The sequence below is a fragment of the Neomonachus schauinslandi genome, unplaced genomic scaffold (assembly GCF_002201575.2).
Source record: "Neomonachus schauinslandi unplaced genomic scaffold, ASM220157v2 HiC_scaffold_194, whole genome shotgun sequence".
NCBI classification, from domain to species: Eukaryota; Metazoa; Chordata; class Mammalia; order Carnivora; family Phocidae; genus Neomonachus; species Neomonachus schauinslandi.
Window position 1 is genome coordinate 3326 of NW_025408895.1, and position 20174 is coordinate 23499.

The following is a 20174-nucleotide window of genomic DNA, read 5'->3' on the forward strand; positions in this document are numbered from 1 at the left end:
AGATCAAATTATGACTCAAAGTTTCGGTTTTTTAAACATACTGAAAAATATTAGTAGGGACTTGGACGTTTGTATGCCAATATTCACAGCAGCATTACTAACAATAGCCAAAAGGTGGAAAAACTCAACTGTCCACTGCCAGATAGATAAATAAAATGTGGTATGTATAAAATATTGCTTATCTTAGACTACCACAATCTTTTTTATTACAATCTTACTATAAAAATTATTAATTTATGAATTCAGTCAACTTCATGCATAAAGAGGAATTATACTACCAGTAGCAAGTAGCAACAATATGAATACAATAAACATTTTTATTAGTGAGAATTTTCCTATTATCCAAAATGGTCTTATATACTACTACTAGAGAAATAAAAATTCCTTTTCAGTAGGAGAGAAATTAAGAGACTGACTTACCGAACTTGTACTTAACAGGTTTTCCTGAAGTTGTTCAATTTTGCGCGCTTCTTTTTGACTGTAACTTTTAACTTGGCATTTTCAACTTCAAGCCTAAAATGAATATTTTAAAATTATTCTCACACATAAATTTTAAAAGTACCGTATAATTTCTAAACAAACATCTGACGGTCTTACATAAATTCTTAAAAATTTAAAAAGTAGAAGATTTGGCAATTGTGCCATTTTTCTGGTTGTGTTTTATAGTTAATGTGCAAAATTTAAAGATAATATGCAAAATTTATGCATTTCCAAATACCGCAAAGCTGAAAGTTTTATCCAGCTTAACAATGATGTACTTATTATCATAACTGATATATTTCTCATCCTACACTGCTTCTCTGTTTTATAAATACTCAAGTTATTTTCTGTGCTGCTTTAAATTGTAGTTTTGCACGTGATCTTTCGACGTCTCAATACATCTTACAGCCTCTGCATGTCGATCTTGTGCTTCTTGCAACTAAAAAAGAAAAAAAAGAAATACTTTTAACTACTGGCAATGTAGTATAAAACCACCATCAGCTGTTTTTGTAAATAAAATTTTAGTGGACACAGCCACACTCTCCTCTACATACTGCTTTATGGCTACAGCAGATTTGAACTGCTGCAACAGAGACCTATGGCCTACGAAGCCTAAAATATTTACAGGGAGTCTGCTTCTCTCTCTCTCTCTCTCTCTCTCTCTCCCTCTGCCCCTCCCCACTGTTCCTTCTCTCTCTCAAATAAATAAAATCTTAAAATAAAATAAAATATTTACAATCCCCTTACAGAAAATTTTGCTGACTTCTCTACTTACTAAAATGTTACGTTTTTAATGTTTTTAAATTATATTTTATCAGCTAAACCTAAGAATTTATATATTGGTCAAAGGGGGAAAGATAGGAAATTACCTTATGGTAAACATTTCTATTTTTGTATTCAAAGTACCACATCCATTCTACTTTTAAATATTCACATATGTGAATGACCATGGCTGTTCCAGTGATTATAAAAGTTAACATGTTGCTTTCAGTGACAACTAGATATTTCATGGAATAGTATAAGAGGCATTATCTTCATAGGAACCAGAATGCCTGGGGTCTGAACACTGGGTATTAGCTGTGTGACCTGGAACAAATTACTTAAAATTTCTGTGTCTCAGTTTCTTCTTTGTAAAATGAAGATAAAAATAGTATCTACACACTGGGATGTTGGGAAGATTAATTTAGGAAGTATACATGAACTATTTATTTTTAGTTTTATTTTTTAAAGATTGTATTTATTTAACAGAGAGAGAGAGACAGCGAGAGAGGGGACACAAGCAGGGGGAGTGGGCGAGGGAGAAGCAGGCTTCCCGTGGAGCAGAGAGCCCGATGCAGCACTTGATCCCAGGACCCTGGGATCATGACCTGAGCCGAAGGCAGACACTTAACAACTGAGCCACCCAGGTGCCCCTATACATGAACTATTTAGAAGGGTATGTGGCACACACCAAATTCTGTCTGTAATTAGCATTATTATTGTTGCTGTAGGTTATGTTCTAATAATATTTGATACTTTAGGCAGATGGCAGGCCAATGAAAGTGGTCTCTTATACAAGTTATACTGAAATTGTTCTTCACACCACTGAAAGTGGCAGCAAATGGGGAGCATGAGGCCCAGAATACATCCTCAGTACTTCAAAAAACTTTTACCAATTCTACTAGCTAACAGTACTTTTTTCCACTTATAATAATTTTAACTTACTGCCTCTCTATACTACTCAGTGGACAATCTCATGGACTACAGGGCAAATAGTACCTCCTAGACTGACTAATAAATATTTACATGACCATCAGAGGCAAGGTAAAGCCACTGACGTGGAAATAATGGACTCTTGCTAAATCAACATTCCCAAATCATTTCATGTTTATATTATCTTAACAACTGTCTCTCTTACACTGCTTTAGCAAGTACTCTAATGAATACATTAAGGCTACGTGGTATGGCATATCAGAAAAAACTGTCCCCGGGGTGCCTGGCTGGCTCAGTGGGAAGAACATGTGACTCTTGACCTTGTGCTCATGAGTTCAAGCCCCACGATGGGTGTAGAAATTACATAAATAAATAAATACACAAACAAACAAACTTTAAAAAAGAAAGGTTAAAAAAAAAAAAAGAAAAAAGAAAAGCTCTGCCCAGAGCTTTATAGTTGGTAAAGTAATCTCAGTACTGGCTGCAAAATGAAGAAAGGCAAATTTAGCTGTTTTTCCACAGTGAGGGGGAAAAAAACAAGCATTTGATTGAACACTTCTCCTCTGTCAGATTAAATGCTTTCAAGTTTACATTTAATTGCTTAAAATACATTTAGAATAAAAGCTTTGTTATGTCAATGTTTTCAATCAGAAATTATTGATATGGTATAATGTACTTAATTTTATCCTAGAAACTGTTAAGTTAAAATATTCTCAATTTATACAAGGATAGGTACCATGCATATCCCATATTTTCCCCCTTAGATAAATGTGTACTTAGAAAGACAAAATTATCTCTCACGAAAAAAATAAAACCAATGTAAAATAAAGGACTAAATTGTGGACTAAATTGTTCTGCATAGACTAGATGAGACACGTGTGAAGAGAGTAAAGTCAGTGGGAATTAGAATAGTCAGAGAGAGCTTCATGGAGAATGAGAGACTATGAGCCAGGTCTGAATAGTGTAGGATTAGGCAAGAGGAAGGGAAACTAAAAGGACAGAAAGGACAGCATGAGTAAAAGGCTGAGAGATGGTGAAATCAACCCAATTAACTCAGAGGATAAAATCTGATGGCAGGGAAATAAAAACAGATGTCCAGACAACAATTAAATCAACGTTCAGAGCAGCATTATTAATAGCCATAAAGTGGGAAACAACCCAAAGGTGCATCAAATGATGAATGAACAAGGGTTTTGGCCCACAATGGAGTACTGTTTGACAATTAAAAAAAAAAAAATGAAGCACTGATATATGCTATAACACAGATGAACCCTGAAAACATTAAGTAAAAGAAGCTAGTCACAAAGACCACACATTGTGTGACCCCCTTTATATGAAATATTCAGAATAGGCAACTCTATAGAGGCTGGAAGTAGACTGGTGGTTGCCTGAGGCTGGGGGCTCAAGAGCTAAGGGTTTCTTTTCAGGGTGATGAAAATGTTCTACTTGATGGCAGTGATAGTTGCACAACTCTATGAATATAATCAGAAACACTGAACTATACATGTTAAATGGGTGAATTGTATAGTATGTGCATTATATCTCAATAAAGTTTTTAGAATATCCAGTGGGGGCGCCTGGGTTGCTCAGTCATTAAGTGGCTGCCTTCGGCTCAGGTCATGGTCCCAGGGTCCTGGGATCAAGCCCCACATCAGGCTACTTGCTTGGCGGGAAGCCTGCTTCTCCCTCGCCCACTCCCCCTGCTTATGTTCCCTCTCTCACTGTGTCTCTCTCTGTCAAATAAATAAAATCTTAAAAAAAAAAAAAATGGCAGAACCCATTCTTAATTTCTTAATTCTCTCTTTTGGGTGTATATACTACACATGTTCTGACTATTTCTATGCATTTACAATAGATCTAAAAGGAGAAGAAAATGAAGGAAATGCCTAAGTTCAACTGGTTTGTAAAATGACTTTTCTGTACAAGTTATCCTAAAATCAGTACAGATTCTATATCCATTCATAAAAGTGAACATGAGAAATAAGACCATTGTCTGAAACATTCCATTAAGGATTATCTTCTGATTTTGTATGGCTCACCTCATCATGGTAACAGAGATATCATTAAAAAACATTGCATCTGGGTGGCTCAGTTGGTTAAGCATCCAACTCATGATTTCAGCTCAGGATCATAGAATCGAGCTGGCATGGGGCTCTGTGCTGGGCAGGGAGTCTGCTCGAGATTCTCTCCCTCTCCCTCTGCCTCTCCCCCCACTCACGCGTGTGCATGGGAATGCACTCTCGCTCTCAAATAATACATAAATCTTTTAAAAAGGTTGTTTAGTAGGAAAAAAAAGTCCCTCAATTTCTGTGAGGAATGATGCATAAGTCTCAACTTTCCTAAGGGTAAATAGTGTAAGAAAAAAAAATGTATAACACAAATAGCAGAACGAAAGTCAAAGTTTAAGAAATAAGTGCATTGTGAAGATACTAAAATTACACTAAATTATAATGAAAATACAAAAGAAAATGGTCCGTGGAAATTAGCATCCTAAAACACTTTATATTAACCTGCCACAGATTAACTGTTGACATGCTACATTTAATACATACCTGACTTCTGATTTGACCTAATTTCTTCCTCAAATCCTGTGTCTCATCTTCTAAATTAATACGGCAACGTGATGGAAACTCCAGCGAAGCCTCTGACATAGACTGTTATTTTAGGGCATCAGCCAGTTCTAGTTGAAGGTGTCTCACAGCTACCTAATAAGACGTTTCTGCTACTGATTTTATAAATTATCTTACTATTAAGTTATGTTAATAATATATAACTCTAATATATGTACTTCAAAAAATATCACCACATACAGGTGTTATCCTCCTGCCTAGTCAGTGTTATGTTACTTAGATAATTAATTCAGCCCCACTCTCCATTCCTTGTTGATGAATCTGCAAAGCTTCCCACCCTACTGAAATCTCAAAAAGAAATGGGTATATAGGTGGGCCTAGCAGTGGTAAATTCTACATGATGACATGGTTTCCCTCTTTTTTATTAGAGGCTTAAATTAATGTCAAAGTTCCTCACATATTCAATCCTCTGCTCAAATCCTTCCAATAGATTACTATCTCAGAACAAAAGTGAAGTCATTCTAATGGGCTTCAAGGCCCTAGATAACCTGGCTTCCACCTCCCTCCCTGACCTCCATTCCTGCTACAGTACAAGAATCCTGCCACCCCCCATTAGTCTGAAAATGGAGATCCAATGCCAAATTAATATATTACAGATACAATTCTCTTTGTATTGGACAAACTTATGCCCAAATGATAGTCACTGAGCTTTGAAATAAGCAAATTATTTGTAAAATTGCCTTAAAAAATTATAAATAGCAGTGGGAACATTAAATCAAACAGTTTTGCTAAAGCTCACCATAGTTGTCCCAAATTATGATTTAATGAAAAGTGCCTGCAAAGAGTTAAAAGGTCATAAGATACACGATTTCAGACTAAAAATACAAATTTATATAAATAAACATAAAATTATTTCAACCTAAAATGTATAAAAAGCTACCAAAGGAAAAGTACTGAGATACAGCGTCTACACTTCAGTTCATGTGGGAAATCTGGAGTAAACTGTCCAGTGAATCCACTTAATTGAATCTCAATTTCAACATGCTCATTGCAGGTATGAACATTTCCATTTATCTATTCATCATGGTATTAAAATGTGGTGACAAAGATTAAAATTATTATTTTAGCAGTATAAGACTAAATTATTAGTATCAGCCTTCTATTAACAATTTATAACTTAACCTCTTAACCTTTCATAGATGACACAACAATTTTATTTAAATTAAAGCCCCTCTCAAGTCTAATTTTCATTTGCTGGATACAAGTTATGCTGAATTATAGTCTATATATTTTTTATATTCAACTAGATTCAAAATTCAGCCATAATCATTCAGGTCACGATCTCGGGGTCATGAGGTGGAATTCTCTGATGTGGAGCCCTCTTGGGATTCTCTCTCCCTCTCCCTCTGCCCCACTCCCATTCATGTGCAGGTGCACTCTTTTTCTCTAAAAAAAAATAATAATAATCAAATATTACTTTGAATTTTCTCTTAGAAAGCTTGAAAAATATTTATCTGTCTGGATACTAACTTCTCTTTCTACTTTCTCCTTTTCATACTGATACATTCTTCCTTTTAAAAGATTGCATTCATTGATTAACTCTCTATTGCTTGCTTCCAGCAAAAGACCGTGTTTTTCACTTTCAGCTTGAAGTTTTTTTACGATATCCTGAAACTGGTCTTGGATATTAATTACTACATTTTCTTTACTGGCAGCTTTGATGTGAGCATCATCTAGATGCTGTTGAAGCAACATATTTTCACTTTGTAGTTGAGATAATCTCTCCACTAAGGATTCCTGCTTTCCAATGTATTTATTCACTTGATCTTGTTCATTTTGATACATGTGTTCCCTTTCCTTTTTCTGACACTGTGTTTGACTTAGGTCTCTCTGTACACATTCTAAAACCAAAGTCTTTTCCCTGAGAGCATCTCTTGTGTGATGGAGCTCAATTTCCAAAGTATTGAATTCACTTTCAGCTTTAGAAAGGTTTTGAGAAAGAAGCTCATTATTTTCTTTTAGGTTAGACACATCAAAATTCAGTTTGTCCTGCAGACAAAACCATTCATCTTTTGCTCTCCGGAAAGCAAGTTCTAGGTCTCTTTTTGACGCCTGACTTTGATCATAATCCTCTATAGAGTAGCTAGTCTAGCTCGATATGATTCAACTTGTGTGTCCAGTCTTTCTTTGTTTTGCTTTTCATTCTCCAGTTTAGATTTTAGCATTGTATTCTCAGTGGTCAGGGCATTAATCTGTCCACTATATTCTAATATTGTTTTTGTTAATGTTTCCTCATTCAGTTTTATGGCCTTTAGAAGACTGACATTTTCTTTTATAATTTCAATGTCTTCACAATATTTCTTTTCCATTTCCTGGTTCTTACTGTTTATTGTGTCTATTTCCAGTCTTAGCATGGCAATTTCATCCTGCCACATGTGGGTTTTAGGCAACAGATCTTTTTCTTCTTTATGACTATTAGACATCTAAGTAAAACAAAGGAGACTTTTAGCTGGAACTCAATAAAATGACATTATCCTGTTTTTCTCTGAAATTAAAGAAAAACCTGTGTTTATACAATGAACAGGTTGCAGTAAGTGGATATCCCAACTGGAAAAAAATAAAGTTGGGTCCAAACCTCAAACTTTATACAAGCATAAATTCCCAAAGTTTCAAAAATTTAATGGAAGACAGTGAATGCATGAAAGGAGAAAAGAAACCAAGACACAATTTTTAAGAATCTCAGACCTGGAAAGGTCTTTCTCTGATTTACAACAAACCCAGAAAGCCTGAAATAAAAGATTAATAAATCTGATTACACTAAAAATTCAATTTACACTCTGATATCTGACACAGCTACCCCACAATAAAATCCCTAGCTCTGCCTTTATTTTGACAGATTCAATTTCCTAAAATTCTTTTTTCCTGACAATATTCCATAGAAATTCTACTTTTCTAACATTTCTATAGTCATGTATAAGAATTACATCTACTGATAACTGACAAATCTAGGCACTGTACTATAAACACTTCTACCGACATCAGTGAACTTTTTAGTTATCACAATTCTAGAATGGAGAGGTTAGAAACATTAAGTGAGCTGCAGGACTTTCCCCAGGTCTTCTTCCTCCACTACTAGTGCTCTTACACCAAACCACAGCTCTTCTCTAGTGTAAATCATACATACAAAAGAAGCCTTATATTTCAAAATACTGATGGTACATAAGGTAAAATTTATACAGCTCTTAGAAAAATCATGAGATTATTTGCTGCTGCAATAAATTTAACTTCCTCTTCATGATGTTTAAAATGTTTAAAATAGGGGAAAATACACGGAGCTATTTTATTAGGAATAAAACACTCATCAATAAGTTGTCATTAGCATATAATTGTTTCAAAAGCGCCTTGTAATGAAATAGGATACTACTTGGAGCAAATTGCTACTTTTCTCAAAAGTAGAGACTAAATCCAAAAGACAGTCTCTCAACAGGCTACACTCTTCTCCTGTTCATCAGTGGCAGTGTTAAGCTAGCTTCTCTTTCAATACAGAGGTGATGAAGCAACTGCCAAAAATTGAAACATATGTTGTTAGTAGCAATAGTTTTGAGCATATGGAAAGCTCAACAATTCTTATGGAAAATAATAAAAGCCTCTCCTTTGGATGAGGACATGATGAATGTCAGTATTTGACTCTTGCAGACAAACGCATTTAAATTAAGGATATTACTTTATCCACTTGACCAAAAATGTCACCACCCACTATGCCCCCCCAAATACACACACACACACACATACACACATATATATATATGCTTTAAAAATCCTCTATGCTTTCCATGATCTACAGTGTTGTTTTTTAATTTATATGTATGCATACATGGAGAAAAAATAATTTCAGAAAATAAAATGTATATACATACAAATACATACACACATGTACTTAAAAATAACTAAAGAAAATACTCCAGAATTCATTCTGTTATTACCCACTTCTATCTCCTTTTGTTTGCAAAGGTGATTCTTTAGAATTCCATCTTGTAATACTCTGGCATTCTGTTCTCGAGAAAGTTGTAACTTAGCGTCATTTCGCTCCTCTACAACCTAGAGACATATTTTCATTAGGATTTTGGATCACACCATTAAAAAGACAAAAGTCAGGGGCGCCTGGGTGGCTCAGTCGGTTAAGCGGCTGCCTTCAGCTCAGGTCATGATCCCAGGGCCCTGGGATCGAGCCCCACGTCGGGCTCCCTGCTCGGTGGAGAGTCTGCTTCTCCCTCTCCCTCTGCCTGCCTCTCTGCCTACTTGTGCTCTCTCTCTATCTCTCTGCCAAATAAATAAATAAAATCTTTTTAAAAAAAGTCAAAAGTTTAAGAGAACTTCAAAATAATGTTCAAAAGAAGTAGCCTTTTTAAATACAAGGATTTTTATTGTGCATGAATAACTCAAATTTTAATTTAAATGACAGCTAAATGACAGTCATAAGGTAAAAATACAAGAAGATAGAGTATGTGAAAATAAAATTTCTTTACAAAACATTTAACCAGTTCCATCACAGTCTCAAGGCGATTTAGCCTGTATTTTAACATAAAAAATCCAAAACTGGGGTGCCTGGGTGGTTCAGTTGCTTAAGTGTCCTACCCTTGGTTTTGGCCCAGGTCATGGTCTCAGGGTTGTAAGATCCAACCCTGAGTCGGGCTCTTCATTCAGCGCAGAGTCTGCTTGAGATTCTTTTCCCTCCCTCTCCCTCCCCCTTTACTCCTTCCCTTGCTCATGCTCTCTCTCTAAAAATAAATAAAATCTTAAAAAAAAAAAGCCAACCTTCACATTTATCTCAATTTACCTTCTATCCCTTCATTCAGAAAATATATAGAGAGCATATATGAGAAGACAAGAATTCCAATAAGTTAATAATTTTAGCTAAAAATATTATACTTCCTATTAGGATAAAATTAAATTTTTTATCTATTTTATACCTAAATAATATACATTAAATCAAGGGTATATTATAAATAATATTGATGGAAATATGCAATTTTTATCAAAGATTTACCTGATCCAAATTATTTCTTACAGTCCTCAATTCCACACCTACTGTTGCAAGAGTATGTTCAAATTGTTGTTTCATTTCAACTTCTTTATTATACTGCTCTTCTTTTTCTCTGAATTGCTCCCTCATTTTTTCATATAATTTATCAGCATTTCTTCTTTTTTCTTCTTCTTGTTTGAAGGTAAATCTGCAAATAAATGTGCTTATTTTAAAATGTTTTGTAAGCAATAAAAAGTTCATTTTATGATCTGGTTCCACATATGTTGATTTATTATCCAAATGAAATTTCTATGTTCTCAATTTTTTTCCTTTCTCGGGCTCATGTTTACTTTCTCACTTCAATCTCTTCCAAAAGATATATATAGTTGAAAAGAAGCAATGAGAAAGCATTATGCAGCTTAGTAATAAGTTTTAGTACTAACTCTGGTAGATATTGTAGAGAAAGGAATTTTGAAATTTTTCAAGAAAGTTAGAATTAAAAATTATCATTTTCCCCATATAGTCATAATTACTCCTCCATTAGAAAAGATAATTTAGTTACTAAATAAAAAGAGAAGTGGCTCTTTATAAGAAAGTTTATAAATTCACTAGAAGTAAATTTCTACTTCACAGAACATCACAGGTACCTCCAAAACTAATTTGCAGTATAAGACAGCATCTGCAGATGTCATTTACACAACATACACCTGCAGATTACTGTGATCCAGGACTAGGCTGGGGAGTCTAATATCTATACATTTTATATAGATAGCCCTATACATTTTACGTTTCTTCTTCTGCAATATTCTCAATTTACCTTGTTGATTATTATTCATTTTACTTTTTTTAAAGATTTTATTTATTTATTTGACAGAGAGAGAGAGAGCACAAGCAGAGGGAGCAGCAGGCAGAGGGAGAGGGAGAAGTAGGCTCCCCACCGAGCAGAGATCTGGAGATGGGGCTCAATCCCAGGACCCTGGGATCATGACCTGAGCCGAAGGCAGACCCTTAACCAACTGAGCCACCCAGGTGCCCCAATTATCCATTTTATAAATCATTTGAAAACCCCTTTTAGAACACAGGATCCATATTAATTAAGTAAACAATAAAGAGTCATATGTGCTTACAGCACAGACTTTTGGATTAATTTTATAAGAGAGCTATTGAAAAAACTTAGCAGTAATCATTTCCCATTTTACTTTTTAATCACTGCATATGTTTAAAACTGAACAAATTTTTTAAATTTTTCCTGTCTTGAGAAAAATGGCCATTTCAAACTCTGTTGATGGGCATATAAATTAATATAAACTTCCCAGAGAACAATTTAAAAATAGGATCAAAGACCTCCTTTAAAAATTTTTATACTTTAAGCAGACAATACGATATTGAAGAATTTATTCCAAGTAAGTAACCAGAATTGTAGAAACAGATTTATATAAAAGACATTCCTTACAGCACTAATTAAAGTATAGAAAAATGGAAAATAACCAAAATGCAATTTGTTAAATAATGAGGATTCCATATGGTGGACTTCTATATGGTCATTAAAATTATGATTTGGAATATACATTAAATTATCAGTAGAAGTATTCACTGTCAAGAACTTGCTGAATTATTGTGAAGAATCTCATACTTCACACTACTAAAGATGTTTTCTTCCCTATAAAAATTCCAGAAGGTAAGTTAGCAATTATCAAACTTCTCCTACACATCTGTAGTACAAAAGTAAAGAGTTCAAGGGGCACCTGGCTGGCTCAGTTGGTAGAGCATGCGACTCTTGACCTCACAGCTGTGAGTTCAAGCCCCTCATTGGGTGTGGAGCCTATTAAAAAAAAATGTAAATAGTTCAAATATTTCCTTAAAACCAAGATGTCATACCTCAAATCGCTAAGTTCTTGTTGCCATTTCACTTTTTGATGCTCCAACTGCAATTTCAACTCTTTTGTTTCTGATAGCTCCTTTTGTAGTCCATTAACCTTATTTTTCATTTCTTTATTTTTTCTTTTAAGTTGTTTACACTGATTTTTTTTAAGTTCTACTAATTTTTAATATGAAAGAATCACATCCTGGATTTTTAGTAAAGTAGTAGAATCTACATCAGAGAAAAAACAAATAAAATATATAGGGCGCTTAGGTGGCTCAGTTGGTTAAGCATCCAACTCTTGGTTTCGGCACAGGTCATAATCTCAGAGTCATGGGATCAAGCCTCACGTCGGGCTCCACACTCAGCACGGAGTCTGCTTGAGGTTCTTCCCCCGACTTCCCCTCTGTTCTTCTCTCCCACCCCCCACTCATGCTCTCTTTCTCTCAAATAAATTAATTAAATCTTTAAAAAAAAGAAATAAAATATGTGAGTACTTTTTGCATATAAAGGACTGTGTGCTTTCACATTCACTCATACATTAAACAAATATATATTGAATGACTTCAATATAAAAGATATTTTAGGGGTGCCTGGGTGGCTCAGTCGGTTAAGTGTCTGCCATCAGCTCAGGTCATGATCTCAGGGTCCTGGGATCAAGCCCCGTGTCCGACTCCCTGCTTACCGGGGAGTCTGCTTCTCCCTCTGCCCTGCCCCTTCCCCCGCTCGTGCACTCTCACTCTCCTTCTCTCAAATAAATGAATAAAATCTTTAAAAAAGAAAAGAAAAAATGACCCAAACCTTTCTAAATAATGAAAACTATCATCCCACAGATCCAGAAGAATCTGGCTAGGAGAGAAGAAATGGAAGTAAGCTATTATAGTTTTCTTAAACTACTATGATGGGGCATAACATTACTCAAAGGTGGACTGTGATGCTTAAGTCATATACTTTAAACCCTAATCAGTAAAATAGCACAACTAAAGAGTTATAGCTAGAGTAAGCAAAATACATACATATACATACTCACATAAATAAAGCTAAATCATAAAAATTACTTGATTAATTTAAAAGACAGCAGAAAAGGAAGAGAATAGGAGCAAAAAGCAGAAAGGACAAATGGAAGTCAAACAACACGATGACAGATTCAAATCAACTACCTCAATAATCACATTAAATGAAAATGGTCTAAAAGCCTCAATTAAAAGGCAGACTGTCAAAATGGATGAAAAAGGAAGACCCAACTATATGCCACCTGTTAAAAAAATACGCTTTAAGTGTAGAGACACAAATTTTTTAAAAGGCCAGAAATAAGACAGACCACACTAACAACTTGACAAAAGAAGGCTGAGCCTGAGTGGCTATGTTAATACCAGACAAAATAGATTTCAAAGCAAAAAAACACTAGCAGCCATAAATAAGGTCATTTTATAATGATAGAAGGGTCAATTAAAAGAAGCATAACAAACCTAAATGTTTATGCATCTATTAATAGGTTCAAAAATACATAAAGCAAAAATCGATAGAATTAGAGAATTAGAGAAACAGGCAAATTCACAGTTATAGTCTGAGATTTCAATAGGCAGAAAATCAGCAAGGATATAGTAGACGGGAACACCACCATTCTTCTCAAGTATCCATGGAACACTTACCAAAAGAGACTATATTTTGGGTCATAAAATAAATTGTAATAAAAGGAGTCAGTCAAAAGGACTGAAGTCATAAAAGTGTGCTCTGTGACCACAAACTAATTAACACACATCTGAATAACCCCTAGGTCAGGACACCTGGGTGGCTCAGTTGATGAAGCGTCTGCCTTCAGCTCAGGTCATGATCTCAGGGTCCTGGGATCAAGCCCCACATTTGGCTCCCTGCTCAGAGGAGAGGCTGCTTCTCCTTGAGCTCAGGCTCTCTCTCTCTCTGTCTCAAATAAATAAAATCTTTAAATAACCCCTGGGTCAATGAAGTACTGAAAAAAAGAAATTAGAAAGTATTCCGAACTGAATACACATAACATATTAGAATTTCTGAAACCCTGCTATACTAGCACTCATATGAGCATTTACAACACTGAATGTATATATTAAAAAAGAAGAAAAGTCTCAAATTGATGACCTTTGGCTCCACCTTAAGAAATTAGTAAAACAGTAAAGTTTGATAATCTTTGGTTATGTAGAAAATCTGACAGAATTTTTTAAAAAGCTACTAGAACTAATAAATGAACTCATCAAGTTTGGAGGACACAGAATCATTATACAAAAATCAACTGTATTTCTACGTATTAGCAACAAAAAAATTAAAACTTAAGAATTAAAAATTAATTTTAATTAATTAAAAAATTGAAACTGCATTGAAAAATAAAAAATAATGACAGGTAATATCATAAAAGATAAAAAGACCTATACACTAAAAACTACAAAATATTACCAAGAAAATTAAAGACATAAAAATGGAGAGAGATAATCTGTTTGGGGTTGAAAAATTCAATATTGTTAAAATTAATCTGTAGATTCAACCTAATCCAAACCTGATCTCCAGATGATTTTTTTGTTTTTTTGTTTTTTTTAAAAAAATGAGAAGCTGACTCTAAAATTCATGTGGAAAACATAAATAAATAAAATAAATACAATTCATGTTCTGGAAACACAAAGGATCTAGAATAGAACTGCAAAAGAACCCTGAAAAAGAACAAAACTGGAGGACTAACACTAACTACCTGATTTCAAAAATTATCATAAACTGGTAGTAATTAAAACAGCATGATATTGACATAAAGAAGGCCAAAGAGATCAATGGGACAGAATAGAGTCCATAAATAAAACTACACACAGGAGCGCCTGGATGGCTCAGTTGGTTAAGCGACTGCCTTCAGCTCAGGTCATGATCCTGGAGTCCCTGGATCGAGTCCCGCATCGGGCTCCCTGCTCGGCAGGGAGTCTGCTTCTCCCTCTGACCCTCCCCCCTCTCATGTGCTCTCTCTCTCAAATAAATAAATAAAATCTTTAAAAAAAAAAAAAACACACACATATGGTCAACTGATCCTGACAAAGACACAGTGGCATGAAGTGGAGAAAATATAGCCTTTTCAACAAATGGTGCTGGAACAACTGGATATCCATATGCAAAAAGCATGAACCTGGATCCATACCTTGCATCATAAGCAAAAAAAAGAATACAAAATGGGGGCGCCTTGGTGTCTCGGTTGAGTGTCTGCCTTGGCTCAGGTCATGATCCCAGGGTCCTGGGATCGAGCCCCATATCCAGCTCTCTGCTCAGCGGGGAACCTGCTTCTCCCTCTCCCTCAGCCTGCCGTTCCCCCTGCTCATGCTCTCTCTCTCGCTGTCAAATAAATAAATAAAATCATAAAAAAAAAGAATACAAAATGGATGACATGGATCACATGGATCACAGATCTAAAGGTAAGACCTAAAACTATAAAACTTTGTTTTTAAACAACGAAACTTCTAAAAGAAAGCATGAGAGAAAACCTCTGAGTTTGTGCTAGGCAAAGATTTCTTAGATAGGAACACCGAAAGCAAAAATCCATAGAAGAACAAATGGATAAACTGGATTTCATCAAAAAGAAAAACTGCTCTTCAAAAGACACTGTTGAGAGAATGAAAAGTCACAGATTGGGAGAAAATCTTTACAAAAAAATATAGGTGAGAGGCGCCTGGGTGGCTCAGTCATTAAGTGTCTGCCTTTGGCTCAGGTCATTATCCTGGGGTCCTGGGATCAAACCCCACATCGAGTTTCCTGCTCAGCGGAGAGTCTGCTTCTCCCTCAGCCACTACCCCTGCTTGTGTTCCCTCTCTGTCTCTCTCCCCGTCAAATTAATAAATAAAATCTTAAAAAATATATATAGGTGATAAAGGAACTATATCTAGAATATACAAAGAATTCTCAAAACTCAACAAATATGAAAACAACCTAATTTTTAAAATGACAATGGATTTGGATAGTTCAAAGCAGATATACAGATGGCAAATAAGCACATGAAAATATGCTCAACATTAACAGTTATTAGGGAAATGTATATTAAAACCATAATGATATATATATTACATACCCATCAGAATGGCTAAGATTTAAAAAACTGACAATACTAAGTGTTTATGAATATACAGGGGGAAATTAGAACTTTCATACACTGCTGGTGGGAATGGAAAATGGTACAACTACTTTAGAAAACAATTTGGCAGTTTCGTAACAAGGGAATATAGAGACATGAGACTTACGGGTGATAGATATGTTGACTGCCTGAATTACGGTTATGGTCTCATATGCATATACATATGTCAAAACTATCAAATTATACACTTCATATATGTGCAGTTTACCTAACTAAAGCTGTTGGGGGGAAAAAAAGCTCTATTATAGGAAAAAACAACTAAAACAGTGGCTGAGACACAGATGGAAAGAAGGATATGAAACATGGGCACCTGGGTGGCTCAGTCATTAAGCATCTGCCTTTGGCTCAGGTCATGATCCCAGAGTCCTGGGATCGAGGCCCGCATCGGGCTTCCTGCTCGGCGGGGAGCCTGCTTCTCCCTCTCTCACTCTCCCTGCTTGTGTTCCCTCTCTCGCTGGGTCTCTCTCTGTCAAATAAATAAAATCTTTAAAATAAAAAAAAAAAAGAAGAAGAAGGATATGAAACAATACAAGATGAAGCTAGAGTACTGTGGTCTTTCACCTTAGAGCAATGAGAAGTAATAGCTAAGCTTTAAGCAAGGGGGTAACGTGATGAAACATGAATTTTTAAAGATTATGATAACTATGGTTGCAGTGTAGACCAAGATTCTGGGAGGTGGAATGACAGGGAAAACAGTCCTGAGGCTATTTCAGTATTCTAGGAGAAAAATAATGGTAACCTGACCTTGGGTGAAGGCACAGAAGAGAAGCGGAGTTAACAACACATCAGGTGTGCCATTCGCATGACAAAATATAGAGTGGAAATTATAGCCCTTTGGCTGAGAGTATTCAACAGTTCTCTATTCTCATATAAAACATATTTCTGAGATGAGTAGCTCATGAGTGTTGTGTGGTACAGCACTATACAAGATGGGCACATATTACTACAGTAATATACATACAAAGGCTTTCTACTTATACAATGGTCCTACCTTTACGATCCTGGCCAACTTGTACAATTAGCGACTTGCAACTCATATAATTAGAGCAAGGCAACTTGGAATCCTCTGAAGCTGTTCCAGATGACTCAGTTAAGTCAAGGTCATCCATAAAATTAATTTGCTTTTTGACCTACAAATAAAAAATACTATTTCAAAATGTCCCCCAAATAGTCATAAAATATACTAAGTGTAGAGAGATGATAAATACCCATCTTTTTATAAGAGCAAAAACATAGGTACTTTTTAAAAGAACTGATTTTTATCAAAACGACCTTTATCAATAATTAGTACTTCGGAAAAACTTTTTCACAATAAATGTCTATACAACAAAGGAAGATTTTCTAGGTTTTCACTATGCCCTTCCTAAAGTAATTTTTTACCATGGAATAATATTTTTAATAAATATTATTTATCAAAGTAATATAATAAAGTGAAAATTAAAAAATAAGTGAAATAGAATTCTACATATTTTTTTTACCTCTTTCTTTTCATGAGATGATTTCTTTGCAGGTCTAAAAAAAACCGATTCTTTTCAGGCAAGTATTAAATACTTAAAATACAAAGAATATCTAAATCATATCTAAAAAATATTATTAATAATATTAACAAAGCATTAAATTTAGATCAAATGGACATAAAGCAAAGGAAAAGCATAATGTTACTTGCGTTATTTGATACAAAGAAATATACCACATTTTTTGTTGTCATTTTCAATAAAAACAAGCTTTTATTGGCTCTAAAAACTATTGGGAAAGTGCAAGTTAAGTTCTTATATGAAAGAAACCCTATTTTAATAATCATGATACTAGTGTTTTGAGGATTTACTGTACTAGCTACTATGCATTATTATGAACACCTTACACATCTTAAAAGTATTTTAAGCCTCACAACAATCTTATAAACATAGGTAATTATATTAGGCATTTTACAGAGGAAGAAAATGAGGCACAGAAATAATTAACTTCCCCAAGCCCATACAGCTGGTCAGGAGTAGACCCAGAATTCAAATCCAGGATATGTGCCTTCAAAACGTGTGTTTTCCAGTATGTGGTGAAGGTAATATTTAAGTGTTTCCAAGTAATATGACAGCAAATGAATCTACTATTTTTCCATTTCTAGCTATAATTATAAATAATAATTTATGAATCTTACACATATTTTTTTAAAATAAGAAGACTTCATACCTAGGCAATATTGAAAATCTACTTTCCATAAACTAAAGATCTGCTTCTTCTGAAGAAGTTCATCAATGGCATTCATCTATTTATTCAACTGTTTATTCACAAATATATACTTATTGAGCACACAATATGTGTCAAAGACACTGTTGGTACAGGAACCATGGCTTTTGTCATTTAGAACTTTATAATCTAAAAGTAATAATCTATGATAGATTAATAGTTTATTTTTCAATTATAAAGTCTTTCCCCTTTCCCCAGAATCGAAACAAATATTAACTTAATGCAACCAGATACTTCAAAGTCCCTAACAAAACCATAGCTATTCATGATTCTGTCAAAGGCACTGAATATCTAAAATCATCAAGGAATGATTAGTTCTACTCAGAATGGCCTAAGAGTTTCTATATTTACTATCATTTATATACTTTTAAGTCTATGAATGATAGTATCTGCACATTCAATTATATGAGAATACTCCACTGGGGAACCGATTCTGAATCAACAACTTCTTGCCACAGGGACCTGGGTGGCTCAGTCGTTAAGCATCTGCCTTCGGCTCAGGTCATGGTCCCAGGGTGCTGGGATCAAGCCCCACATCGGGCTCCCTGTTCAGCGGGAGTCTGCTTTTCCCTCTCCCACTCCCCCTGCTTGTGTTTCCTCTCTCGCTATGACTCTGTCTGTCAAATGAATAAAATCCAAAAAAAAAAACCCCAAAACCAAAAAAACAACCTCTTGCCACAAAACTACATGAATAGGAATACTAAGGACAATTACTGTAATCTTTAAAAGATAATGTAATACAGGGGAGCCTAGGTGGCTCAGTCATTAAGCATCTGCCTTCGGCTCAGGTCATGATCCTGGGGTCCTGGGATCGAGTCCCACATCAGGCTCCCTGCTCGGTGGGGAGCCTGCTTCTCCCTCTCCCTCTGCCTGCCACTCCCCTTGCTTGTGCATTCTCTCTCTCTGTGTCAAGCAAATAAAAAAATCTTAAAATAGGGGTGCCTGGGTGGCTTAGTCGTTAGGCGTCTGCCTTCGGCTCGGGTCATGATCCCAGGATCCTGGGATCGAGTCCCACATCGGGCTCCCTGCTGGCTGGCAGGGAGCCTGCTTCTCCCTCTCCCTCTGCCTCTGCCTGCCGCTCCCCCTCCTTGTACTCAATCTCTGTCAAATAAAAAATTAAAAATCTTAAAAAAAAAAGATAATGTAATACAATCAATAAGCTTTCTAATATTTGGAAATGCAAACAAAATTAAATAACCATGCCTATCTCTATCGGATCATTTCCAGCAGCATACAAATGTACTCTAAAAGCTCCCATCTTAAAATTAAAAAAGAAAGAAAATTCCCTTGAATTCCACATTCTTTTTCAGTTATCATCCATTTCTCTATTACCTTTCCCCATAAAAATCCTCTAAGGAGTTGTTTATACTTTTTCATTACAGTCCAGCTTCCATGGTGACTATTGAAACTGCTCCTTGTCAAAGTCACTTGTCCTCATCTTAACCTTTCAAGCAGTGTATCTTATATACTTGAGTATTTCTTGCCTTAGCCTGTACCTACACGACAGCGTTTTATTTCCATAAAAAGTAATCACTGCAAAACTTCCTTCAGAGGGAAATAAAGAATTTATAGATTTTACCTTACTTCATCCTGATCCATTTCACTTGAAGTGCTGTCATCATTCACTTGTACTGGACGAGAAGGTAGGGAATCAGCCTTCTCAAGCCCTGGTGTAATCACAGATACTTTTGATGTCCATTTTTCATTTTCATCTTTCCTTACTCCCTTCATATGCAAACCAGGATCACTACTTTAAAAAATCCAGTTAAAATATCCATTAAAAAGCCAATGTTTTCTTTTTTAAAATTTTTATTGTTATGTTAATCCCCATACATTACATCATTAGTTTTAGATGTAGTGTTCCATGATTCATTGTGCATAACACCCAGTGCTCCATGCAGAACGTGCCCTCTTTAATACCATCACCAGGCTAACCCATCCTCCCCCCCTCCCCACTAGAACCCTCAGTTTGTTTTTCAGAGTCTATCGTCTCTCATGGTTCATCTCCCCCTCCGATATCCCCCCTTTACTCTTCCCCTCCTGCTATCTTTTTTTTTTTTCTAAACATATATTGCATTATTTGTTTCATAGGTACAGATCTGAGATTCAACAGTCTTGCACAATTCACAGTGCTTACCAGAGCACATACCCTCCCCAGTGTCTATCACCCAGTCA

The 20174-nt window shown here is 35.4% G+C and overlaps 1 protein-coding gene across 1 annotated transcript; it reads right to left on the bottom strand.

Moving 5' to 3' along the window:
• Nucleotides 1-5563: 5563 nt before the first annotated feature.
• LOC110579845 (ankyrin repeat domain-containing protein 26-like) lies at nucleotides 5564-19755 on the bottom strand. The gene is given in 9 exon segments (XM_044912138.1): nucleotides 5564-5577; nucleotides 6242-6883; nucleotides 6886-7225; nucleotides 8730-8840; nucleotides 9790-9973; nucleotides 11644-11857; nucleotides 16750-16888; nucleotides 17237-17270; nucleotides 19579-19755. Coding segments are annotated over 6 exon segments (1401 nt in total). The 5' UTR covers nucleotides 11754-11857; nucleotides 16750-16888; nucleotides 17237-17270; nucleotides 19579-19755.
• Nucleotides 19756-20174: the final 419 nt, after the last annotated feature.